Source organism: Falco rusticolus, chromosome 1, assembly GCF_015220075.1.
Source record: "Falco rusticolus isolate bFalRus1 chromosome 1, bFalRus1.pri, whole genome shotgun sequence".
In the NCBI taxonomy this organism is placed as follows: domain Eukaryota; kingdom Metazoa; phylum Chordata; class Aves; order Falconiformes; family Falconidae; genus Falco; species Falco rusticolus.
This window is the reverse complement of record NC_051187.1, coordinates 108,909,922-108,937,281: the sequence shown is the minus strand read 5'-3', so window position 1 is coordinate 108,937,281 and position 27,360 is coordinate 108,909,922. Positions and strand designations below refer to the sequence as shown.

Sequence of the window (27,360 nt, the reverse complement as noted above, 5' to 3'; positions counted from 1 at the left end):
CCTCTTTAAGCAGGAACTAGCCTTCAGTTTCACGATCTGATAAAATAGCACAGCAGCAGTATTTGCCTACACAAAGAGTGAACAATCTGTGATAAAAGCGCTAAGTGCAATGCAGCATTGTTTAAAAATCTCTTGCAGTTATCCGAAAAATCTATCAAAAATCCAGCACCGAGAAAAAAATCCAATACATTAACCTCTTAACAGTGTCTGACTGTAAAACTGTTCCTTGAAAAAGAGGTAGAGATTAGCATCCCACAAGAGCATATAAACATACATAACCATGTGGTCTATTTTACAGTGGTATCAAATAGAGCAAGAGAGCATGGTAGGTATTCTTTACGCCTGGTGTTTACATTTTATCATTGACAAATAATAAGACTATCAGCAGGAGGTTATTTTACAGCAAGCAGCAATAGGACACAGTTAAGATACAAAGTATCATTACAAGATTTATATTTCAATAAAAGACTCAATAAGAAGTGGACAGGTTCCTGCACCAACATCTTACCATTCCAAAGCCACGTCCCTTTTACTTTAGGATGACATGAAAGACATCTTTGCACAATGCTAATTAGTCTCCATACTTGCTTAGCTAGGAATATCTACAGGAACTAAACCACCACCTGCCTCTAATACCACAGTGCTAATATCTATAAAAGCATGCACATGAGAAGAGGCCCATTTTCATTTATGACCTAAGCTAGGACAAGAAGGATGTGTATTACCATAGATGATTGGATACATTTGGCACAGAAAGGGATCTGGCGGTACTCCCATCACACACATGTGATTTTTCCCTGCCCATTCAGCTTATGTGACACTGGAAAAGTCACTCACCCACCAATAAACTTAGCAGGCAAAACCAGAGCAGATGGAGAGGAGCTGCCTGGTGCCCACCTGATGCTAAGTGACTACATTAATCCCAGTATTATCGTGCAATTCCGGCAGATGTCATCTCTGAGGAAAACACTTAACATAATTGCCCATATGTAAACACTTGATACACATACTATTTCACTGTGTCACCAGCTCTGTAGAAGCCATGAACACTGTGCAAGGTCCAATGTATTTTACCATTACGCTCTGTAGTAATTATGCACTTCCAGTCTCACAGGAAGTTATAAAAAGTCTTTTTTTTACCCTCCCACAGCTGAAGACACAGGGCCCTTACTCATTTTTTCAAGACAGGGTAGTTACTGTCTCTTTAATGTAATTTCTAATCTCTTACAAGTAAGTTTTCTTTTCACTTTACCCCATGCAAAGCTTACAGTTCCCTCCTGCAGGTGACTGAAATAAGCAACGCAGACCAAAGAAACTATCACCATACCGAAAAATTCTTCTAGTGAAGAGCTACCAAATTTCAAAGGCAGACTTGCAGATTCCTGCCAGCTGTGCTTATGTTCAATTTACTGTTAATTCAAAGGTAACACAAAAGCCATTTTGCTCATCCTTAAAACGGTTACAACTCTTCCAACAGGTGACTGGCACAGGGCTGTAGGCACCAGCAGCCATACCACAGCCTTCAGACACCATGCTGCAGAAGAGGGTATTATCCCAAAGCACCAGCCCACCACACTTGCATTCCCTAGCTCTGGCATGCTTTCACCAACCTGCTATGGACACACTGAAGGCGTATCAAGACATCTATGCAATTCAACCAAGCTCTAAACACATTCAAATCTGTGTTCTTAAGTGGGAAAAGGCAACAGGCAGTCAGAGCCAGGCTGCAATGAAGACTTGCCATTTCCATGGAGTCTTTATATAACACACTGCCCCATTCTCTGCAGCTGCAGAGAGCTCTCCCCCCTTTATCCCTTACAAAATAAACTCTGTGGGTTTAAAAGAACATTCTTATTTTAGGAACCTAACTTTGTAGTTTCACCAGGTTCTTTCAGGTGAACAGAAAAATCTCATTCCTCCATTCATTTTCACAGGGTTGGTTGGGTTGCTTGTGCATGCAAGTGCTGAACGCATGAAACTTTTCATTCCTTCTTCTGAAGGAACATTTTGCCTATTTTCCACTAAAAGGCAGGCCTTGGGCTGACAACAACAATAAAAAATGTGATTCCTGGAACTCACTATAAAATGCTGCAGAACTAAAATAAGTGGGATATTTATTTGTCCATCTTGCTGATGACAGAGCCTCGCATTTGCAATTCCTCCTGCAATGACAACCTCAACCTAGGTTAAAAAACCCCAGTGTCTCAACCACTATAATAGTAGTGACTTAGTTTACCTAATATTTTTTTTTCTGTGTATGCAGCTGACAGTTTTGAAAGGTCTTACCTTAATTAGGTTAGTCCAAGCATGCCACTTCAGGTTCCTGACAGAGTCCGTGGCTTTCTCTTTGTCAGTCAAAAATATGTGTCACAATCAGTGCACAGAAATGTGCATCCTATGTGGATTTAATCCACAGATCAATCTAAATTATCACCAATTCCATTTGATTCTTTTTCAATAAGCTACAAGCCCCCTCCCCCCCCAATAAGGTCTGTATATTTTCAGAATATTAACTACAATTAAATCTTCTTTCCAAACCCTATTAGAATATTATCTCTACCTGCTTTCACTCACACTCTGCAATGTTTTTAAGTTTAAAAAGGGTTTATTATATTATTTGTACACTAAAACTAACTGTGGATAACTGAAAATATCTGAAAACCAAAACCTAGGCTTTTCCTTCTGGGATACTGAATTTCTCCCTACAGAAGATTGCACAAGCCTTCATATATTTTGCAAGCTAGATAGTAAGACTTTCTGAAACGACAGTTCAGAAACTCTAACTGTTCATTCAGATACCTGCCATGCTAGGTTGGGCAGACAATCGTGTAAGGATAAATATTTGTCCAGATCTACACCCTTAGGCTTCCTGCCCTCCTCTCCCCCAGGCCCCCAGCCTCACTTTTATCCTTTCTAGACATTCCCAGTACCCTCCCACCCCTAAGATTTTTTTGGCACATGTTCTTCCACTCCACCTAACGAACACGAGGGTGAGGGAAATGTGAAAGGCCAGTGTTACCTGGAGTAACACTATGTCAAAACACAACTGCATCCTGAGCATGCTTTGGATCAGAGTGCAAGACACAAAATGGGACTTTGTCACCAGAGCTAAGTGACACAGGTATTCAAGTTTCTACCACTCAGGACAAACACAGGCGTACACAGAGCACAACTCTTCTCACACTTACCTGAAGCACACCTTTGTCCAGTGGTTATTCCTCCTTCACTACTGACCTAGTTCAGAAGGAGGCAATCACGCCTGAGTAACAACTCACTGCTTTGAAAGGAGAAATGCCCAGGCCTGAATGCTGGTCACTACAGACTTCTCAAGCCCATCAAGGTCAGTGCAAAACCTGTACCACCAGCAGTCAGGTGACGGGTAGCCCACAGTACACTTCCAAGCTGCCCTAGATGACACAAATGCTGAGAACTCGGTCATTAAAAGATACTGTGCAACAGCTGCATTGCACTACTCGCCCAACTCAGGGCAAGGAGGCTGCCAACACACAGCTGAAGAAAGTTAGCTCTCTAAATAATTAACCCTGGCAAGGCACATAACTTACACCTGACTGTCCTGAATCACAACCAGCTGTTGTCTCCTGTACCCAAAGCTGCTTCTCCTGGTTGTCAGCAAACTGCCTCCCTGCCCCTTTGCTGGTATGCAGAAGAAGCTGTAGCATCTATTTTGACATTCTCCCCATTCCTACTTGTGTCTTCACACCACTTCAACCAAACTCATGCCCTTCCTATGCCTGTGCTTTTCAGAAAAGCATCTGCAGAAATCCTGGCACTGCTGCTCAGAAACTCATCTTCACCATTACAGAATCTGTTTTTTTCATCACTCCAAACTTCTATTGCCCAGCATAATAATAAAAAAAGAAGAGTCATTTCAGATACTACTCTATTTTCATGCCAATGAAAACTTGCCCAGGTACCCGTTTCAGTGCCACCTTCTAAATTTAGTAGTCCCACTGCTGCAAGTGCCCCTGTTTTGGCAGGTAACATCAAGGTCTATTCTGAAATATTTATGCCAGTCAGAAGTCCAGAGTAATCATTATTGTGTACCAGTCTATTACCAACCTTAGTGGGTTTTATTGGTTTTGGTTTTTTTCGTTGTTGCTGGTCTGAGGGTGGTAGTGGGTTTTTTTTTATTTTTGGTGTGGGTTTTTTTTTAAACAAAGTAGAAAGCCAGGATCCACTTTCATAACAGGATTTAAGGTATTTCTCAATAACAATATTTTCACTGTTACTTTTACTGTTACTAAATAGCCTTAAACCAAAAAGATAGCAAAGGAAAAAAAGTCACCATCATGGCCATAAAAAAAAAAAAAAAGACACTGTCTGTTTTTGCAGATACAGAGTAAGGTATTTATATAACTTTGGAAAATTTGTGTAACAGGGTTTACATAAATTAAACTGTACCTAGAGTCATTAAAATGATAGAACATCTGTTATGCCTCAAAAAAAGGAAAAAAAAAAAAAAAAAAAGGGAAATTTAACTCCAAAACTGCTACAGCATTCATAAGCCCCCAGGTGAGACCTCCACTCAGAGACACACAGCTACCAGGTCATCGCAATAGCAAAGGCACAGGTTGCTTTTACATGTTTGACTTCAGGTTCATACCCCTGTCTACTTTGTATTGTGCGCAGACAATGCTTTTCAAAGGACTTAATGAGTGCTATGTCAGTCAGGCTACGTACAAAACCTAAAATATTTTCTACTTCTACCTGAAAACACTGAGGCACTTCTGATCTAGTAAGGCACTTGCCAAATGGAATGTAGTTTCTGCTTGTTAAGATAATGGTGATGTCACCATCCATTACACCAGTCCTACTTCCTCCCCACCCCCCCTAAGTGCTGTAAAAAAACTAGATACACTGATACGCAGTGCTACAAACAGTCATTAAGGAATATGAGGCTTGAGCAGAATTCTACAGTGAAGTAAAGCTGGGATACCTGAAAGAAAACAAACCTTGCAGTAACAGAAGAAACACTGCTAACTGAGCAATCTTCTTTTGAAATCTACTCAACACTGTCAACTAGATTGTGCACATTTTTCACCCCCGACAAGAACAGGTGTGAGATACAGATACAGTCTGCATGTGTGTACCTATCCAAAACTCTCACTGCTTAGTCCTTCCCTTTGCTTTTACGCAAACCAGCCAGGCCAAGAACCAAAGCTTCCCTCTTATCTGCCTGGTTCCCAGAGCCTCTGTTTTAAAATTATTTCTAATCTTTTTACTAGGCTTTACACGTAAAATGGCTTGTCCCAGAAATTTTGGTTTTCTTAGAAAGAGCTCACAGAAAAACACTGGATTCATTTGGAAAGTAACATGAACTAGGAGCTTCAAAGCATCATACAGGATCACTTACACTTCAGATAGGAAGTCAAAAGACTCATCTCTAACACTCTTCCATTAAAATACTATCTTCAGCATTTTCCTTTCAGTCTGTAACATGTTAGAATTCAGGGGTCCTCAAACTATGGTCTGCGGGCCGGATACGGCCCCCCAGGGTCCTCAATCCTGCCCCCGGTATTTACAGAACCCCCCTGCCGGGGGTTGGGAGGGAAACCAAGCAGTCGCAGATGACTGCCTGCCACTTCATCCGCGTGCCAGCCCCCTGGTTAAAAAGTTTGAGGACCCCTGTGTTAGATCTTCTCTTAGAGAACCACAGCTTCTCACCTCCTTCCCAGCTCAGCTCCAGCACAGCCCAAAAAACAGCCAGATCCACAGCCAGCCTGAGCGCAGCAGCCCTTCCCGAAACCCTCCTTCACCCTCTCCGCCATGTCTCACCCCAAAGAGGGCAGGCAATAATGGCACTCCCTGCTCCGGTGACACTGCTACTATCTGAGAGTTATGCACCAGTGGTGCCCATAAGAAAAATTAATGTGGGCTTCCCAAAATTTTGCACAGATAATTGTATCCCTTAGTAAATCTCTTCCTGAAATATTTTAGGTAGAACAAACCCTACCTTACTGCAACACCACCTTCTGAGTCAAGTGAGAAGGCCTCCTTCCAGTACTTAATTCTTGCAGATATCTCTTTCACTCCCCTCCCAATCATTGCATCACTCAAAGCCGATGATACCAGTTTTCCTCTCCAGAGGGACTCTCCAACACCTCTCTCCTGCTGAGCACACAGTGGTGGAATTGTCAGCTGTCTGTGTAAGCAGTTAATAGAGAAATCTGTCATTCAACCTTCTCACTGACCACACATGCATTAATGAACTCCACAACGTGCAGCAATTCTTTTCTGGATAGCATCTACTGTTCACAGCCACCCTACATAAAAAGCCTTTATGCTCCTCCTGAATGTTTGCAACACACTGGGGACCTGCTGGACACAGTTCACAGGATAACAGGGGGTGTGTGGGGGCTGCCTGTAGCTGGTTTCATTCTTCAGCAGCCATTTGTCCCATTGCTGGCATTACCACTGACTAGAGAGAAGCATACATATTATTCTAACATCTCAGGAATGCCTTGGCATTTTACAGTCTGGTATGTTTAACTTTATTTCTTTTGTCAAACATTAATTTAAGAGTGTCTACACAATAAGACTTTGAGAGCGTTCTGTAAAAAAGCCCGTCGTCCTTGGTATCACAGGGCATCCACTGAGCATATCTTCACGAGTTCTACTGTGAGCTGCCTAAGGTTTTAAAAACAATAGTGGCTGAAGTCTTTCATGAGAAAGTACTAGAAGCCAAATGCTGAAGCTAATGCCATTTGCAGATGCACACTGTGTCTCACAAGCTGAGCCAAGCAGAATAATGCAAGCTAATAATTATCCTCTGAAGAAAACTGAGAGAATGTGAAGAATGGTGGTTGACAAATTATTAAAAGTCTTACCAGCTCTTTAGGTCTAGAAGTCCAGCTCTTCCTCCCCACATGCACCTGCTGCAAAACCCTGGTCCTGTCTCTAGCCATCCATTTAACATGCTCTTGTCTCGATCTCAGGTTACATTCTTTGAGCCTACACAACACAGTTAAATTTTCTCACACAAGCCCCTCTCAGCACTCCAGGGTCCTCCCGCACAGGCTCACACGCTTACATTCACATCCCAGCTCCCACAGCACCACGTTCAAGCCCCTCATCTGAGAAAGACTGTAATGCTCTGCATGCATATATTTAACCTCCCTTGGAAATTCCCCCTGCTTGCACCCTCTTGACACCGCCAGCTCGAATCACACTCTGCCAGCTACAAACGTCAATTGGACTAGCTCATGTTGGAGCTACTAGCTCCACAAAGGACTTTCGCCTTAGGATCCCAGTACTAGGCAACATCCATCTCCTCTTGTCATTCTACCAGTACCCCCTTTCCAGCAAAGATAGCAGGACAGGGGTGATGGAAATCCATCATCCCTGCCCTGCAGATGGTTTCAGTCCTGACACATGAATGCTGCTAGAGGAAGCCAAGTATGAACAGTACTTAACAGCTTTTCACCCTTGCCAGTCTCTACTTCCCCAGCTCTGCTCCTCTCCCAAAGCACAGTGCAATGAGACTAGGAGAGGGAGAGGAGCAGGAGCACACTGTGGACATTTAGAGTGGACAAAACAATACGAATTAAAACCAAACCAAAGAACAGACACTTTCTGGCAGACTATCCCAGTCAAGTACACAAACTTGTTCTTCTTTTCAATAGTAATACTTTCTTTTGTATAACAGGGTAACCAGAAAGCTTATGAAGGAATACTTGCTTAAGTACAGAGGTGAACTCAAGCCTTTCAAAGAGAAGAGGGTCTGGAAAGCATCCTGCATTTCTAGGGTCCTGTAGCATACTGGAGACATGTAACGGTTGATCACTGTACCAGATAACAAGTCATATGGCTGCCACTGCAGAGAACATCACACAATTGAATTATCTGCTTTTGAAAGCTGTAATTATTATATTTTTTTTGTAAATACAATGAATATGCATCATTTGAGTAATGAAACCCTTTTAACTTCTGAAACCTGGTGTCTTAAGAGCAGCACCGGTACTGATGGTTTTATAACAGAGACCCCATGTTACACAGAAATACACAGAGGCAGAAACTGAGCAGGACTCCTGGCAATGGAAAGGACTTTGAGAGACACATCTGTAGTACAGACTCCATATGCAACACTCGTTTAGTCAGGACAAAATTGCTCCAACGATTCGAAGAACAACAGCTCACTTATACAGCTATTCTGAACATCACATCAACATTTTCAGCAGGACACAAATAACCATGGTAAGTCCCAATGCTGTCACCTTCCGGGATAACAAGAAAAGCAGCAACCATGTAACCTAGCAGACCTTCCTTCTGTTTAATTAAACATTTAATTAGAAATAGTACTATACTTGTGCATGAGTCATCGTATCAAAAAAGTGCAAAAATATAGCTGTGTTGTGAATGCAAGCCAAGAATGGCTATCTTTGTTTTACTTCATGTTCTCTTCATGTCAGCTTAATAGCTTAATTAGCTTTACTCGCAATATTAAATGCTCTCAGATTTACAACAGAGACCCCATGTTACCCAGAAATACACAGAGGCAGAAACTGAGCAGGACTCCTGGCAATAGAAAGGACTTTGAGAGACACATCTGTAGTAATCAGGCTGTAATCAGCCTTTCATGCATTCAGAGCACTAGATGTGTTTTCTTCACTCAGTTGACTGGATACTTCTTTCCAGTGTGGCAAAGGGACACCAAAATGATCACTGAGTTTACTAGACTAGCTATTACACTGAAGAGGTTAACACAAATGCCATCATGCTCGCCTGGTTTTAAAATTGGATGGAATGTGTTTCTTGCAGTCACAAACACATCCACAGGCCTTGTCAGAAACATCACCTAAAACAAAGGGTCATAATGCATTGGTCCTAAAATCCTGATTTCACACTGGAGTAAAGGCTGGGTTTTCATACTCCAAAGTCACAAGTTCCTTGGAAAATGCAAAGCTCCTGCTTGCAGAGAAGGGAGAAGGATTAGACCTTCTCTTTCTAGCGAAGACTGATCCAGAGCCAAGAGCCAGCGATAGCACTGATGTTTGCTAGACTTAGTCTTTTTATTGAAACAAGTGTTTTATTAGAACTTGGAGACTATTTTAAGGCAAAAAGCTCACTATTTCCTCTCTAGCATGTCCTTGACAGAAGATATGTGAATCCTTGGCTGCAGCTGGCTGAGAACAGCTCGATTACTCAAAATGCAAGGTTTTATCTTCACCTTGGTATGAGCCACACTGTGGAAACTTATTTTATGTGTTTCTTCTTATTGTCACATTATAAAATACTGAAAATTTATTTTTCTCTGTACCCTCCAACTCAGCTCTGGTTAACCTATTAAAAAATGAGGCAATTGGCCAGAAAATTGAAAGCCAAAACCTCCAGTATATCAGAAAGGCTGACACAGATGCTCTGTACGTTTTATTTTTCAGCTGTGACCCGTACTTCTTTTTCCCAGATAGTGCTGGTTATATAAATGACATTATATAAATACAGAAAGAAAATGAAGAAACACACCTGGAATAACAATCAAACCCAGGAAGCAAAAGGAAAAAGATCTTCCATTGATCTGAAGTTAGTTAAATGAAACATATATGTTTTACAGCCTAGACTGTGAATGAAATCTAACACTAGACTTCTTCTAGACTAATCTGTGAATTCTCAAACCAAACAACATAGCTTCAGGAGTCTACTGTGACATGTGTCTCGCTAAGCCTCACTCTTACAGTGTACAGAAAAGCTACACTATGTAGCTTTTTACTCCTGGCAAGACACTTGGGCACAGAAGAGTTTTGATATTGTATGGAATTTAACACACCTTCATTTAAAGGAAATGAAGGTTTGATGCTCATGTGACTGATCTGGCGTTCTTGAAAGGCACAAAGAAGGTTACGGCACAGAGAACTTCACACTGCTACATCTCTTATTCTTTCTAGACACCACTGTACATCTAATCCAAGCTCTACCCATAGCCAATCTCTCTGCTCTTAAACATTTATTTAAGGAATTGTGAAAACAGATTGATCTCATTTCGCCTTTTCTCTTTATTCTTTTCAGAGAAGTGCTAACAGGAGTTGTAACATACCAATCACACTACCATTTCTCATGAGGTGTTTTCTCAAAACAATCTTTCTCCTGTTGAAATGGATTGTTTCTGTAACATGCAAAAGTTCTATAGCACATCTGTCTCACTTATGGGAAACTAGATCATTATGTTGGATTTAAGAGTATGCAGATGAAGAGGTAGTACTGCATTCAACAAAAGACAGCAAGAAAAGCTGTGAAGCTTGCTCCCAGATACTACATGGTTAGTGATTCCATACTAGAATTGAAAGGTTGTATAATAATGTGTACTAAGCACAACTTTATTTGCACAAAAAACATCAGGAGAAGCACAATATATAAATAATTTTCTAAATACACTTTCAGCTTGCAAAACCTAAACAGAGTTTCAGTAATTGCTGGTACACAATGTGGTGGGTACCGCTTTTAAGCCTAGGGAGGAAATCTGGTACCTTAACACTAGGCAGTACGTGGCACACTTTAAAAGGAATGACAGACCAAAGTTTTTAACAATATCCTGTCTCCCTCAATTATTAAACCTCTTGTCCAGAAGCGGAGCATTATTTGTTGCTCTTCAAGTGAGGAAAAGGCAAAGAAGCAAGAGGAAAAAAACTGCAAGTGTGTTTCATTCTCACTGGGGAAATAATTATCTTAGATTCGGACAAGCTGTTCATGTATTTATTTATTTATTGCATCCTGCTAGAGTATTTGTGCTTTTTAAAATGTATTCTTAGGATACCAAAGCTCTGATTAAACAGGCAAAGGGGTTGGTCCCCACCAAAGACCAGTTGGGCAGCCTCAGGTGTACCCTCTATGCTCCTCACAGCATAAGGACAGAAACACACCAATTGCTCTAGTAGATGTAGGACCATGGCATGTAGGCTTTTCATCGCTCCCCATCCTTCACATGTCTAGCACTATTTCGAGGCTGAAACAGTCATCCCTTCAAAGTCAAGGAGACCTGCCATTTTGCCTTTGCTTATGGAATAAAGGAAAACTTAATTTTGAAGCAACAGACGTTATGTAAAGACAGAGGGAAAAGGGGCAGGCAAGCAGTCCTATAACAGAGCTGAAACCTATGGATTAGGTGAGGAAAGTCTACGGTGCTGAGCCATCACAAGAAGATTCTTGTGAGATCTCAAATGTAATCTGACAAATGCACATACAGAGGCTTACTAAAGCATCAGCTCATTACCGAGATTACAGCCTTGTGTCTGTTCTCCATCACCTGCATGACCACACCATTACACTAATGCTTGGTTCACATCAACAGGCTTCTAAAACACATGCCTGTGTCTATGAAAGTCCTCAGTACTCTTGAATTGCTTGTGGTCATTATTGAAGAGTTAAAAGCATTTGCTTTTTTCTCGGAGATGCTGCAATTACTCAGAGCAGGAGCTCTTCATGGGTAGATACATAGGCTTTTAATGGGTTTTATTCTGCAGCCCAAGCAGTAACAGAGAAAGCTCTTGTTAGCCCAACTTTTGTGCTGCAAGTCTGCTGAAAAGGATGTCCCTCCCGCATTAGAAGTTAATTTAGCTGCTTCTGTTACCGTTCAACCCTTGGTCTCTGTTCTGAAGCTGCCAACACAAATACCACCTGTGATGACCATTCTCAAGAATTTGTTCTGTATGAAGGGATTTGAAACGTCTGGCTCAGCTTGTCAGGGAACATGTGCCAAGCCAAAGGCTCTAATAACCAAGACATTGAAGAAGGGGGGGAGGGGTTTGTCCACAGTGTCTATGTTACGTAGCATGTCTTCACCATTTTGCTGCATTTGAACTTGCATAGGATTCAGGTCATTTTTCATGTGATGAGCCTAAGCTCACACGGAAAAGCACTCACACAAGCCAGCTGAATGAAGCTGAAATCAGTGGATTTGTACAAATGCTGCTCAAATTATTGGTAGAATTGGTTCTCAGTTACTACAGCAGTAACATTAAATATGTCCCTTAGCAATACGCAACAAAATAAGCAAGCACACTTAGGATTTTTTTTGAACAGGGACGTTAATTATGGCCTCCACAAGATAACATAGCACCAATTGAACTTTTCCACATCTCAAGCATTCTCTTTAACAGCATACACTAAGCTAAAAGCTACCTGCAGCAGCTCTGGGCTGAGAGTTGATCAGATGTCATGGAATTTAATCAGTCAGGCTCCAAAACAACATCTGTATCTGTTAATTATCTCAAGCGTTTGCCCTTAGACAAGACAAACTTATCACATAGCCTCTGCTACTGGAATTAATGGAGTACAAAAAAAAATATTTACTTTTATAATGGTTAAGGCTCCACATGGGCTTCAAAAAGAACACATTAAATTTACTTAAAGATGAATTTGATGATTGATTTCCATAGTTTCACCCATACCCTCACATGTGCTGTGTAGCAGTATTTATATTAGTTGCTTTACTGGTACAACAGCTATTAAGCAAGGAAAGCTAGAAAGAAACATCTAGAGCAGACCACTGCTGCACATGACAAAAGGCACTGGACTGGCACTGCACTGGAGTTGATAACACAAAACCACTAGCATGATTAGCAATTTACGTCAGCGGTCTTTCCAACAAGAAGGTGGTAGTATGAAGACAATCAGTGACAACCATCACAACATAACAAAGTATTCTTTTTTAACCAGCAGCAGCCTGACACCATCCTTACTCCTCTCCACACAGGTTCATTAACGTGTTAAATATACATTCATTAGCAACCATCAGAAACGCATTTTTCATCTGGTAGACAAGAGAGAAAAGCAGAAAGAGTATCTCCCCTCTCCTGCTCCAAACCCTGCCAACGGGCACAAGCCAGAAACAGAGAGGAAGAAAGATGGTGCAAGCATAAAAAGAAATGCAAGACTCAATACAGTTAGACTGGGTAGCCCCACCACCACAGGAAAGCAGTTTTGTACCACATAGCAGCTTCTTACATCTGGAAGTATTGCTGATCCATGAAATGTGGTGAAGCATAGCAAGCATTTAACTTTACTTCAGAGTTACCAAGCTATTACAAAGAAGCTAGCTCCCTGGTCCCACAAAGCGAAAGGTAGGGGCAGTTCTTTGATCATTTGGACTAAGCAGACGCATTGGCCACTAACAACTGAAATTAAGCTGTTGGCTAGTTTACATCTTATTAAAGTGCCTGTGTTTTCCAGTCTTCCAGGGGAAGGTGGGGTCAGAGCTGGATCCGAAGAGAGAGAACAGCAGCATGCAAGAAGGAGGACTGCACGTGAGAGCTGTTTTGAAAATTCACTTGCATTCAGGGAGAACAAAAGGCTACAAGCCCTCAGGAATGAAGTCTGTGCAGATTTAAAGGAATTGGTACAATAGCAGGATGGTAGTTTGCAGATGCTACAAGTACAGTCACAATGACATGATTGCTATGTGCAAAGCTAAGGGAGACACTTAGCTTTACATTTGAATTTACCTTGCATTTCACTGAAACCTAAAAAACAGCTTTATGAGGGAAATGAATTTCCAACAGCATAAGCTGGGGCAAAGCACTGACCAAGAATTGCTTGATTTTGGCACAGAATCCATAACCTTTCACAGTGTTTAGCTACACTCCTGTAACTACGAGGCAGTTAATGCTGGAGGAGAAAACTTTTTTTCTTCCTATGAAAGTTTTTGAGACTCCTACTGGGTCAAGCCCAAGGCCTCCAAAGTTTTTCAAAGAAACAAAATAAAGAACAATCACTGAAAATTCAAGCTAACGGTTTTGGTCTAAAAGGAGCAGAAAAGGGGATTAAAGTTGGAATTTGATCACCTCCAAGTCGAGCACCTCAGTGACTGATCTTGTGCTATTTGTCTCTGGTTGAGGACAGAAATTCAGTCCTGCAAATTTGAGAAACGTTTCCCAAGAAACAGAATAATGGCATTAGGAACACCCTGGTTTCAAATAAACTTAGCCTTATCACACTAATCTCTTAGTACAAAATTCCCATGGGTATCTACTGACCAAAGTTTATTACATCTTTAATAGCACTTACATAAGTCATTGCAGTCAAAAAAAAAAAAAAAGTGTCTCTATGAGTAAGTTGCTGAAACCTGCAGCAATAAATGATTTTAAAACTTACAAAGGCACACAGGTATTAGAAATAGCAGAACTTGCTACTGCATATAAAAAGCTAAGACCTATCCTTCAATAACCATCCCTGTATTCCAGAAATCTCACTGAGTTGCAAAAAGCCTGCTTATATTCATATACTAGAGGGGCCATTCCCTGAAAACCCATTAAAAAAGGCCCCAAGCAGTTTGGGGGCTTTCCCTTCACTCTCTGCACTGGACAGCCACCACTGGAGCAGTTTACCATGTGACACAGACCAAGCTTCAGATTGCTTTGCCTGTTGCTGTTGCCAGGTCATACCTGTTTCTGCCTCACACAGAAAAACAGCCCGAGATGCAGCCACTCACATTGGACAGGATACAACGCTTCTTGCCTCATCTGAAACTCAATCAGTGACAGAGTTAAGAAGTAAATTTTCAGTTTAAAACTTGAAAGACCCTCATGTTCTGTGGATGGAGATCAAGAATGATCAGAATGGAAAAAAATGCATTTGTCATAAACAGGATAGTATGTTACACAGAGGCTTCTCTTCCTTCAGCTAAGTGTTTCAAGCAACAGGAAGTATCCTTACACCAGGAACACATGGCTAACCCAAAATCTATTGCTAGTTTGTACGATGCGTGCAAAACTCCAACAAACAGCACCTTTAGTGAGCTTATGTGAAGTCAAAAGCCGTGAAAGGAAAGAAAATAAAGGAGAGATCACACTGCAGACTGCTGAATAACAAGGCCACAACTGCATTGAGCTCAGTGTGAGCCAACTGCTCTGCTGTAATACCCAGCAACAAGCACTCCACAAGCAGAAATTATTAGAAGGGCTATACAGTCAGTCACAAGGAGGCTCCATGCAGACATCTGAAAAACAGGGCCACTATTTCTTGTCTACTTTGTATTTTTTTTACACAAATTTCACCAAGACCAGCTGAAAACTTACCAGGACTGCTCCAGAGCATGTACTGTCTCAAGTCATTGGCAGCTGAATGCCAATACCATGCATTTGACTTTTTTTAAAAAATCTTCATTTACGGTGTGTTGGACATCCTTCCATTCCACTGCACCCACATCAACTGTTTAAAGTGGGCTTTCTTTGTGGAAGCTTTTTGTTTGGTTTTTAAGCTCCATGTTCACTACCTTGAAATAAACAAATATATCCAATGGCTAGTAATAGAAAGCTTTTCTGGCAAATCCTTTCATTACTGGCAAAAGTCACTACTGATCTCAAGAAAATCCTATACAATTTCATCCAGTATATTGAGTTTCCGGTGAAATTCCTGAGAAACACGCTTTTGCTATCAACCCCCCACATTTCTTGTGACACCTGCATAATTGTATTTGATTGATTTCTCTCTTACAGTTTGCAATAGGTTTTAGGTTACTCAGCATTTCAAAGCACTGCTCCTACACAGGTGAGGGCTCACCCTGAGCACACGTTCATCCCAAGACCATTTCTGTTTCCTAGACTAATAGCAAGTGTTTTGCCCAAACGTGGGGGAAAAAAAAAACAAGCCACAAAAAATCATCCGTGATCTGGACACTCCTTGCTATCTTCACATCAAGTCCCTGAATTTGCTCCATGAAAAGTGGAGTTTTGAGCAAGGCTCATGAAGCCAAGTCTGCAGAGACTTGGTGCTTCCTATCTTCCCCTACCCAAGACTGAGGGAGCTGCTCTTACAAGTCAAAGCAGTATCTACTGAGAAGCTGTTTTGCTTGCTACAGCGCTCTTCAGTATTTACAGGAAATCTAGTTCTTGTGCCTTTCCAAAGACAAGGACCAAAGCGAATAATACTCCGATCTCCCTTCCTGAAAATCCTCTGGGCAACAAGGAGAGATGGGCATTTCTTGTGATGCAGTTCTAAAGTGCATGTACAATTACGTATTTTCTCCCCACCCAGAAATGTTATCCATTCCTTTTTAACTTGTAAAAAAGCACCATGCTAAATCTTTAATCATATTCAATACTAATACTAAAATATTTCCCCTACTAACAGGCTGTTTCAAATTAAGTAATTATCATATTAATTTCTATTTAACATATTCATTAGAACCTTTATTGTAATTTTAAAATGCAACTGAGTTTTGTCATCTTCCCTATTAATGCCATTAAATGGATTTTTCTGTCAAAGAAATTTTTACACAAATTGAATGAGAAGCATGTATTTTGCCAGAAAGGAATACTTCAAGATATATTCTATTTGTACATCAGAGACAGTCTTTTCCCTTACAGACAAACGGTGACCTGTACTTAAGATTCCATCTGCCACTTGCTCAGTTTCAGTCAAAGACTGATTCAAATTCCACATTTAAGATTCACACCTTAGCATTCAAATCTACTGTCCCTTCCCAGGGTTTGTCTTAAGCTCCTGTGAGCCACTGAATTCTGCTTAGCATCACTTATACCAAACAGTGAAGAGCTTAACAAGCTCCAGAGGACAAAAACTGCACACCAAAATGTTCAGGATGGGATATAAAAAGAAATAGCAGATCACTGTCTGCTTTCAGGCATACACCACCAAGTATTTCTTGAAGGCTAGTTCATAGTTCTTTAAGACCTCTCTACTGTGCACACCTCAAACTGAAGTCCGTAAACCAAGTTGAGCAGCAATGACACTAAATAGGTGCCTAAGCCTAAAACACTGTTTTGACTGGATGAACTTGCCCATTCATGTTCATTTACAACCTCATATCAATGATGCTCCATCAGTACAGGCTACCTAGCTTTGCTCTGATAAACTCACTCACCAGTAAGACCAGGAGAGCGCAACAGCAAAGATAAAACAAGGAGATGATGCTTGGAAGCTCCCTCTTGCTGCTCACAAAACCACAGAAAAGGCACGCTGTCTCACTGAGAAGGCACTGACTTCCTTCTCCCACCTTCAATTAGGAGCATGCCAAGCCAGACACTGCAGCTGGTGAAGTTAACCATAGGCAGAGAAGAAAGCAAGAAATACATTTTCATGGGTTGCATGTAAACAACAGCTATACTGTGAAACATGGAATGCTAAACGCTGATTTCTTTCAGCTGCCCACATTTCAAACTCAAAGCTGACCTTCAGATCTGGCATAATACTAGCTTTCTAATGCATAATGGGCTGTCAGGAGTAAGGTGACCTACGAAGACTGTAAAAAGAATTAACAAGGCAAAATCCAGTGTCACTTCCAAGAAGTAAAAATTACACAGAATTATCAGAAATCAGATTTTATTTCTTCACATGCCTTGTTCACTTATTTGTTAGGGGTTTTTGCCTTCTGGAATTAACTAGATTATTGCAATCTATACTCACATCTTCAATAAACAGATATGCCATCTTTGCCAGATCCCCAGAGACATTTCAAGGACATGCAAGCAAAAAATAGCTGCTATTCTTACTGATAAAACATTACAAGGGAAAGATTCTTGTGCCTGATGATGATAAGCAATCAATGAAAATTCACTGACCTTGACTGTAAAGCTAACAGCTGTGTACCGCTTTTTCTTCTGTTGTTCCTCACTAGCTCTGTGTGCCTGTAGGCATCTGACACAGGTTGGCAGAGACATTTGCCCACACTCACACTGAGAGTTAATGACTTTTAAATGTAATAATCTGACACCAATGAGATGTACACATATTGATTAAAGCATATGTGGTAACTATCTATATTACTAGCAAGAAATGAGCATGCTTCAGCAATTCAAAAGCATTTACTGATGGTTCGGATGCAAGATGGTATTTTTCTTTACTCCCATTATACACAGGCATTTGTAGAATAAAGTCTGACAGATACTAATATTTTTCTGAAATTCAGTTCTTTTCACATCTCCATCACTTTCAAAACCAGAAACATCGCGGCATAATTTCTGGTACAGACTGGACAGAACCCAAGCCCAAATAAGACTTAAGCAGACTAGTGATCAGGATGGCTGCTGAATTCACACCAGAAAGTGGATTCTGCTTTTCTTTAATTTGCATTAAAGCTATAAACATAAACGCATTTGCTTGCCTTGTCCTCTCCTGCAATAGTTCTTCTACTGTCTATAAACATATATACACAAGGTGTGCAATTAGAACATTCCTCAGGATCACTGCTCTTCTGTCTCCTTCCAAACACAACTAACCAACAAGCAAAATGAAAACTATAATCTAATTTGGAAAAAAAAACCTCATTAATTCTCTTCCATTATATTATTGTCTAAAAAAGTTACTGTACAATTGTACATTGTAGAGACTGTACAATCCAGTAGTGAATAAACATGTACTACTCCTATATACAGATCCAATACCTAGATGGCTAATGTAACAAAATACTACTTGCCATTTCCTGATGATATCCCTAAGCACTGAAAATTCATGGTATCAGTGAAGTTCTTTGCTTTAGCTCTCCAGAGTAAGAACAACAGGGTTCCCAGAAGGTCACAGCAATTTTCTTGTCAAAGTTAATGCAGAAAACTCTTCAGTATGGTTACATGGGGGAAAAAAAAACATTTCAGTACATGGCACTGAACCTGAGCCATATTTCAGGAACTGAAATTTGTGCAGTTTGCTTCAGAAACATTCCAAAGGTACACCAAGGTGAGATATTGACTGATCCTAATTCAGACAGACCCATTCATTTTCCAAACCTACTGGCATATTTTAAGTTACACTTCTGTTGGCTTCCCCCCCCCCGCCCCCAAACTTCGTATCTCTAGGTGTTCTTAGGAACTTACTTGAGACAAGTGGAAAACTCAAACATTTAGTTATTTAATCAACTGCTACCTAACTTATCAAAGGTATCAGAAGATCAGAGTCACCACCTCCATTTCACAAAAGTAAATAGGATTTCTGAAGTCACCCCACAGGTCAGTGGCAGACAGACAAGATGATAATTTGGGCTCCACTGTGCTGTACAAAGCTCCACGTGATACACAACCGTGTCACTTCTCAAAAAACAATTATGTCCTTGCATGCAAACATACTGGCAGATGTCAAGTGCTAGTTGTATTCTGGAAACCCAGGCTCCAGCCCATAAACATTTTTATTTTGATGGCTACTTTTTACACTCTTGATTAACAAAATATATACAGTGAAAGATACATTTGATTTCCCAGCAATATTAGCTATTTCCTATTCAAAGCAGTCATACTAACATATACTTCATAAATATGCAGTGTGCTATTAATTAACCTATACTATTTGGGATAGTTTTAAGGGCAAAGAGCTACCAAGGCTGTGAAATTGATACTTAGAAATTAAGTCATACCAAAACCTTCTTTACAATCACCTCAAGATTGAATGGTTTTCTTAACATGTGCACCATAATGCAAGCTGTAAAGCTTGGCAAAGTGTCATGACCTGTTCCATACAGGAAGCGAGATTAGATAGGCTTTACATTTCTGAGAAGCGCCTGCGAAATTCCACATAAAGGTACACCCATCAAAAATGTAGTAAGCGTAAAAGGCATGAGTGCAGATGTATTTAATACCTGCACAGAAGTTACTCAGATGCCAGAGCTTTTTCTGAAATCACAAGCACCTAGGAAATGATTAATATATAGGATTATTATATTCCTGTAGGTGCTAGCACAAGATCTCTCAGCTAACTATCACAGAAGCTCAAGCCTGCCCTGACCTGAGAGGCAGCATTATTTCCCTGCTCTTAAGGCACTCTAGAGATAGGCGGCCCTACAGCATGCTGGTGAAAAAACTAAATAAATAGGAAAATAGAGGAGCATTAAGGAGCCCTAAATCGCCACAACAGAATGAGGCAACAGACAGTGGTCTGTTCCACACTACAGATGGCAATGTATTCAGGCTACAGTCTTACGGGTTTTCCTATTTGGGAAGACACAAAGCAGGGGTACTCCACATTTTAAACAGCAGAACAATAGGCAGTACCTTTTCAAATACAGCTTGTTCATCTGCCTCAATCAAGTCCATCTGACTGACTTTTGCTACTTGAACTTCATGTACACTTTGCTCCATTTAAAATGCTACGGTGAGAAAACCTGACCTGGAAAAGGAAGTTTAGAAACAAGCCTGACGGGTAAACAACACTAACTGCCAAGATCTAACACAATTTTGTGTTCACTATAATCAAAATCCCAAGTTGTACTGAGTCAGTGACAGAGACAGACAGGTCTGGTTCTTTAAACACCAAACAATTCTGCTTGCATTAACTTATTTTCCTCCCTCACCTCCCATCCTGTCTCCTCCTTTCACTTACCAAGGGCTTGGTTTCATCTTCATCTTTGAAATAGTAAAGCTGGTCACCCTTGAGAACAAACCAGCGTGTGTGCCAGGTCTTGACGAAGCCTCCTTGCTTCCTCAGCCACCCACACTTGACAGCACTGTGCTGCCCTTGGCTTGGTGGGGGAGTCTCTACAGAGCCATTGTGTTCTTCCATACTGGGACTGGGCAACTCTCCTGTTGAGAAAACAAGAGGAAAAAGTAAAATAATTAGTTTATTATCCAGGCGGTAACTTGGTCCTTTCAACACAGCTGGAAAAGAAACATGCCCTGACTCCAAGGGTGTGCTAGAAAACCATTTAGCATCTACCTGCTTATTCGTATACTGGCACCCCATCTGCTGAGAGATTACTTGCCTATGAAACAATAATAATAACACACTGAGCTGCTAAAAAGCAGGCCAAAGGCAGAAGATTTGCACAAGTACAGCGTAAGAAATTTTAACTGCCACCGAGGAAGACATCAGCTGCTTCCTGAGGTCAGTTCTGCTGGATTACAGGCAGTAACAAGGAATGAACTTGCAGTATGTTTTCAGACTAAGGAAAGCAGTAACCTTCTCACTACTAGACCTCTTGATCTAATATTCACTGACAAGCCTGGGGCTTTCAGGGAGTATTAAAGAAGCCTCTGCTTCCATGGAGCTTGATCCACCAGACACGCAGGCTTATTTTGTTTTGTTTTACTGAAGTCCATTTAATGGAATGGTGACAGTAAATACAAGAATAGCTGCATATCCCCTCATACAAGAAACCCCCTGACTGAAGTGGGTATGTGTCCGGCCATGCTTATTATAGACATTTTGCAAATCACACAGAATTTTGGTGCACCAGCTCAAGGCATAAGAAGTGTGTCAAAACCAGAGCTGAAGTGTGGAATTAGAGAAAATTCCATGTGGCTTTTCAGCTTTGTTAAAAATATACTTTTTAACCATCTCTAGGCAGTCATGAATCTTTCTGATGGACTTCGTACATACAATCATGCAGTCATATACTTAACCTTCATTGTCAGAAGGCTCTTCCTGATCCCCCATTAAGTCTAGAGCTCAACAAACTCAGGATTTTGAGTTGCAAGCTCTATCTTCAGTTGAAATACAAATCAAACCCACACCTACATGTGCCAAATAGCATATACCTAAACAGAATAAAATGTGATTACAACCACAAACACAGCAGCATGCAAAATTAACGGTGAAATTTTACTGTAAGTGCTTCAAGAACAGCATGTTTCTTTTCTTTCTAGGCTACCGCTGGCATCCTTTCTTGCCTAGTCAGGAACTTAGACAGCTGTTAGGGTTTGGGAAAACTAGCTTCAGAGGTAAGCTATTTATTGTTTCTAAACATCAGGGTGGGAAAAGAATAAAATATTCTAGACGTTGCAGGCAGGAGATGTCTCTGACTAAGAGCAAAGCTTCCTGTTCTGACTTTGGCAAAGGAGATTGGTGAGTCCAAGCCTGGCACTCAAGCTCCAGTCCCCTCTACAGAACTACATTACTGAACGCAGGAACAGGCATCAGCATTACAAAGATGAGTACTTGGCTTCTAAAGCAGATTAAGAACAGAGATCCACATTCATTTGACAGATGAGACCATCCCTCTGACAATACAGGTGCTTTGGCTGGATAGTGCTACATCATTGTAAAATAAATTGCAATATAATCAATCAAGAAGAAACAAATAGATCAATAGATTGCAGTCAAGAGTGTTTTACAGCACATTTTTCCTTTGTCTCCCTTCTTCCTACTGTTCATACTTAACCTTCTTTGGAACAGCTTCTCCAGCTGCCATCTCTGTGTGTGTTTACACCTTCTGCTTTTAATACCCGCACACTGCCTGTTGTCACGTCCCAGCTTTGGGCTGGATCCTGGAATCTGATCTCCATGATTGAAATTCTTAACTGCCCTGTGCCACTGAGGTTACAAGCACAGAGGTTTCATTGCAAGGTACAAATTAGAGGATCAAAACTTAAGTCACTTGGCATTCTTCTCAGAAAAAGGAAAAGACAAATCTTCCTCCTGCCTCTTCACCTACAGCCACCTGGAACACTTGTACTGTTACATTTACTTGAGCAAAGTGTGCCTGCAAAACATACAAACGTGTCTGGCTCTCAACAGAGCAGACAAAGAATTTTTTTGTGCCCAGGGTTACAATTACATCCTAACAGAAACAAACCACCTGATAAACCCCCAGACCACACTGACATAGGGTTTGCGTGAGGGTTATATACAAAGTACACACTCTGAAAACTGCAGCTCTGGGCTGCAGAGTGTATTAGATGCTGCAGTGAGTTCTGAGCAGAACTTTGCTTCCTTCTGATCCGGAGCTGTAAGGGCACATTCAACTACCACTAGAAAAATCAATAGCTTGCTTTCTTAGTGCCTTGTTCATAAATGTCTGCTCACACTTCAAAGTGGTCTGGGCTTTTGTCATATTTTTTATTCACTTCACATTGTAATAATTAACTATGAATGCAACAAAGCAGCGGCCAAGCAGCCTCTGAGAGTCCTACAGCTTTATCCCTGGATGCCCAAGCTCTCTCACTTGTTACCTTAGCTCTTTAAGATGAAGACGACAAGTTAATTGAGATTATTTGCAATAGGCAATGATAAGATAATCTCCAAGAACTGACTTCATCCATACACAGCAGGTTTGGTTAGACTGACTTGTACCCTACCTCTGCTTCTCACTGAGTGTGGTGAAAATATATCAGGAATGAGGACAGGCTGCACTATATGAGATCATTCTCTCCAAAAGGAACGGCACACAACTCATAACTGGCATTTTAAAAATACAAACAGAAATCTCTTAGACGCTGCTGGTTTTTGGCTGGGCCAAAATAGATGCCAAGAAGCAGTCCTCCAACTCACATCCCTAGCAAACGAATTAGCTAATATTTAAGCAAAGCATTGTAAACAGCAGGTAAGGTACTGCAGCTGAAAAAAGGAAGGAACAAAATCATAACCCGTAGGCTACCCCCTGCTCCTTACTGCACAAATGCAGAAAATCACAGCTCTCAGCTGCAGCTAACCTGATCAGTTTATCTCTGCTGCTGCTTGAGCCAGCCTCAAGGAAGGGGCAAAGGAAGAGTTTAAATACAGACATTGTGTGTATCACTGTAGTGCTAAGGACACCAGGTCCTTATTAGGCTTGGACCACAAATAAGAATCTAAATACCAAAGTCAAAAGCAATTAACTCCTTGGATGAAAGGATATTTGTAATTTCATTCCACAAAGTCACATTTCACTGGTGTTGATACCACTGTACAAACTAAGCATTTGGATTTTAGCTAGCCAGGGAAAAATGTTAATTGATCTACATCTCTGTGTCTAGTAAAATTTCTATCTTAAACTATTTCTGCAATACTGAAACAAATGAGGTGTGGGACAGATGACATTCTACCATTCCCAAGCCCTCACAGGCAAGCATAAGATCTCCTTTAAAGCAGCCGTTGATCTTCAGACACTTTCTGTACAAAACAGTTTCATTTCATTTATTAGTGATTTAATTCTCTTCAGCAGTTAAAATTTCAGCCACCTAACTTGCTTTTGTTAAGAGAAATTGTATTTAGTCATGAGTTTAAGTTTATTTGTTGTTTTCCATCTCTCCTTCCCTTTCAGAATCTGCCTACTTACAAACCAGACTCGGAATCAGAAATTCCAGCAGCTGGCTCACTTTCACTAGTTGTTTTTACAGCTGTTTCAACACCAAGATCATAAAAATAAATTGCAGAAATATCAGGGTGCTGGCACTGATGCAGAGAACAGCGAGGTGCAAACAGTATGTAAATAACACATGACAAAGTGTGGAATTACATCAACATACTCCAAGCCCTCTCACTCTTGTAAGACGAGGCAAAAAGCCATGCATTTTCAAGCACTAAATGAGCATATTCCTCAAACCCATCTTCTGAACGGGAAACACAACTTGTACTTGCTGCCAGAGTCAACTCTACTGACTTGGCCAACCTCCAGTTTAGGTAATGACCAGAACTGAACAAATGCTACACAGTCTGTTCATTTGGGGCTGGCTGCAGGCTAACTCTCCTGGGCTTGTCTGGACATTGGGAGTGCAAAGTAAACAAGATGAGAAATGTTCCCTGATGCACTGGCTCTGCATCAACATCTCACGGTCTACAGAGGCCATCACCATTTTCCATTGCTGGCCCCAATCCAGCTTTTTGTGCTGCCATAAGGGCATCTGCCTCTGTCACTAGTCTGTCTAGAAGGCAAATAACTGCACTTAAGTTCTCACCAACACGGAAGGGCTGTGCCAGTACCACGCACAGAAAGCGGTCAAGTGTTTCTTTTCTCCTCAGCTACCACTCACACAATACTTGAAATATGGAATTGGGCAGCTCCCCCAGATCCCAGCACGCTGCCAGGAAATAGTCAGAGAAACTCGTTAAAGCAAAGCAAATCCAGTTACAATGAAAAGTCACAGGATTGCACCAAGACGTTTGGCAAGAAACCCTGATGGTTTGCAGTATGCTTTTATTCTCACTGAAATTTCTCATGGCCAAGATAGCGCATTTCAAGCATGCAAAACATCATCAGTGTTTGCTTCCAGCAACCCTTCTTCATCTTTGCCATCGCTCAGGTGCTGTATCAGGTGCTGTATCAGGTCCTTTGCAGCCCAATATCAGCCTGGCACAAAATAGATAAAGCTGAGAAACCACCAAAGCGCCTGCCCCAGAACCATGCTCCTCCAGCTTGTCACAAGGTCTAACTCCTTTGCCTCTCAAAAGGGTAAGCAACGCAACACCGCATGGAGATGGCTTCTCCATGTCAAACACATTAGCAGACATCCAGTAAAAGGCTGTAATTTTGCATCAGCAATTGACTTGGTCACTGATGAACGTATCTGCCAACTATATATACACACACACACATATACACGTGAAAAATTTGAAAAAAATCTTTGTGACACGACTGTTCTATATAAAATTAGATTACTTCAGTACTGTAACACTTAAATGAAGAGGTATAACTTACTTTACAAGCAACACTTAATTTTGGGTTCCTTTCTAATTATTACCCATGAACTATATAGAGCATAAGTGCTTAAGTTTAAGGTTATTGCTATCTTTCAGGTATGGAGTGCTGCCTCTGACAGTTTCCCTTTGATTTTTCTTGATTTGGTCTGGCTGAGTAACAACTTCGTAAAACTACTTAGTACGTGAAAACAGGGTCTGTATTTATCTTGAAATGTGTTTCAAGACACCTGAATCTCTGCTACAACACAGGCATGCATCTGTAAGCAACTGCTGCAGGAAGCAAAAGACTGGCCTATTTCTCACCATCAGGTTGCTCCAAATCAGTTGCTGCTCGTCTGTTGTGTCAACAGGATATTGCACATGGAAGGAAAAAACATGTCAAAGAGGTAAAAAAATACTTTAAAAGAGACTTGACTTTCTGCTAGTGCTTAGCAACGATTTTTACAAGATGCACATTGCGAGGAACGTCTCAAGTTCTGTCACTGCAAGGACAGATTTTAAAGTATTCCTGTCTTGTTCTTTTTCAAAAGCTACGGCAGTGTGCCTGACAGTAGCTTTCCTCCACAAGCCTTCAGAACAGACATTATACTTTCATCCAGAAGGTTTTTTAAGACATCTGAGAAACCTTTTGTACTACTGGCAGTAACACTTCTAATCACAGATACATCTGGCTGTTCCGCATTCCCCACTCTCATTTTTGTCCTACCAGGGACTGCCTAAAGATATTTTGCTTGAAAGGATTTAACTTCCAAGGCCTAAATAATTACTACTTATTCAATAAAAAGTTGTGAGAGGTGTTACCAGCAGTCAGATTGTAGAAGGCCTGATCCACTGCCCAGTGAAGCTACGGGAAAGACTCATTACTTATCAATGCATTTTGGGATCAGTTCCAAAACAAAGATCAATAGTTTTGCCACAAAATTGAGGTCTTGGTCAAATATAAGTCTTTAGTATGTGATTTGTAGTTCCATGCCAGAACAATCCTACAGAAATTCCTACACTAGCCAAACTTTTACAAGCCCACTGTTTGCTTATAGGAATTCAAGCACAGCTAGAAATAGCCCCAATAAAATGGCACTAGAGAATTTATAAAGAACAACAGAAGGTACTCAACTTCTTGTGAATCATAATGGCAGCTAATTAATAAACTGTCAGGCACCTTTGAAAACATCAGCTTTTGTGTGTGCATATTTATTTGCTGTGGTTGCCAGTAGTGTTTGTATACATATGCATAGAAACCCTATAGATGAGGTCTGGACACTAGTTCACTTCCCCTCACTGTAATCCCACAGTACCAGCTGCATTTATCCCAGTATGAATCTGCCCATGGTCTAGGGTCACTGACAAGACATGAGACCTACCTTTTAGAAGTCACGTAACAGACTAGTCTCAAACAACTTCTATGTTGACAACAACACTCAGCCTAAGCTGGCAGATGGGAAGCTGAAGTGTGCCAAACCTTTGCAATTGCTCTTGAAACAGCAATGATCAATAGTAATGACTCTGTATTTAGTGTGGTCTTTGGTACAGAACGCTGGCAGATACGGGACTGCAGGGTCGGAACCTCTTGCCTCCCCTTTGTCCTTTCTGCAGTCAGCACCGAAAGGAGCTCAGTTAGTCCTAAACACTTAATTTCTCTGCTTGATAGAACGTATTTCTTCCACATAGAGCAACAAAATCATATTGGCTTCCTTGGTAGAGATAACTGGGTAACAAAGTATTTCAAAGTGTCCCCCACGTCTGTCAGCTGCTGCTATGTGAAGGAAAGCTACTGCAGCAGTTCTATGACTGCAGCATCATGCTGTCACATCAGTACTTTCGGTAATTGTCGTAGGTAAACTTCTGCCGCCTTTGCCATTTGGTCCTATCCTCTTTAAATCCATGCAGCAATATTTAGACATGCCCTTTCTTGTCCTTCCACTGCTGTTGTGGCAGCAGGAAGCATAATGAAATTGTCTAGCTAACAGCCCTTTGTCCATCACAGACTCTCTTCTGGCCCCTAAAAATGACATTTTGTTCCCTCCATCACCTCTTAACCTCACTGCCTTTCCTGAATCAAGATGGACTCCACCTGCA

General features: G+C 41.0%; 1 protein-coding gene across 1 annotated transcript in view; it reads right to left on the bottom strand.

The window, feature by feature from the left end:
• Positions 1–27,360, bottom strand: part of ARHGAP24 (Rho GTPase activating protein 24) — a 220,499-nt gene that overhangs the window by 164,222 nt on the left and 28,917 nt on the right. Inside the window, exon 2 of the mRNA XM_037395508.1 lies at positions 20,272–20,471. Coding sequence (XP_037251405.1) covers positions 20,272–20,451 — 180 coding nt within the window. The 5' untranslated portion in view covers positions 20,452–20,471. The remainder of the gene's footprint in view (positions 1–20,271; positions 20,472–27,360) is intronic.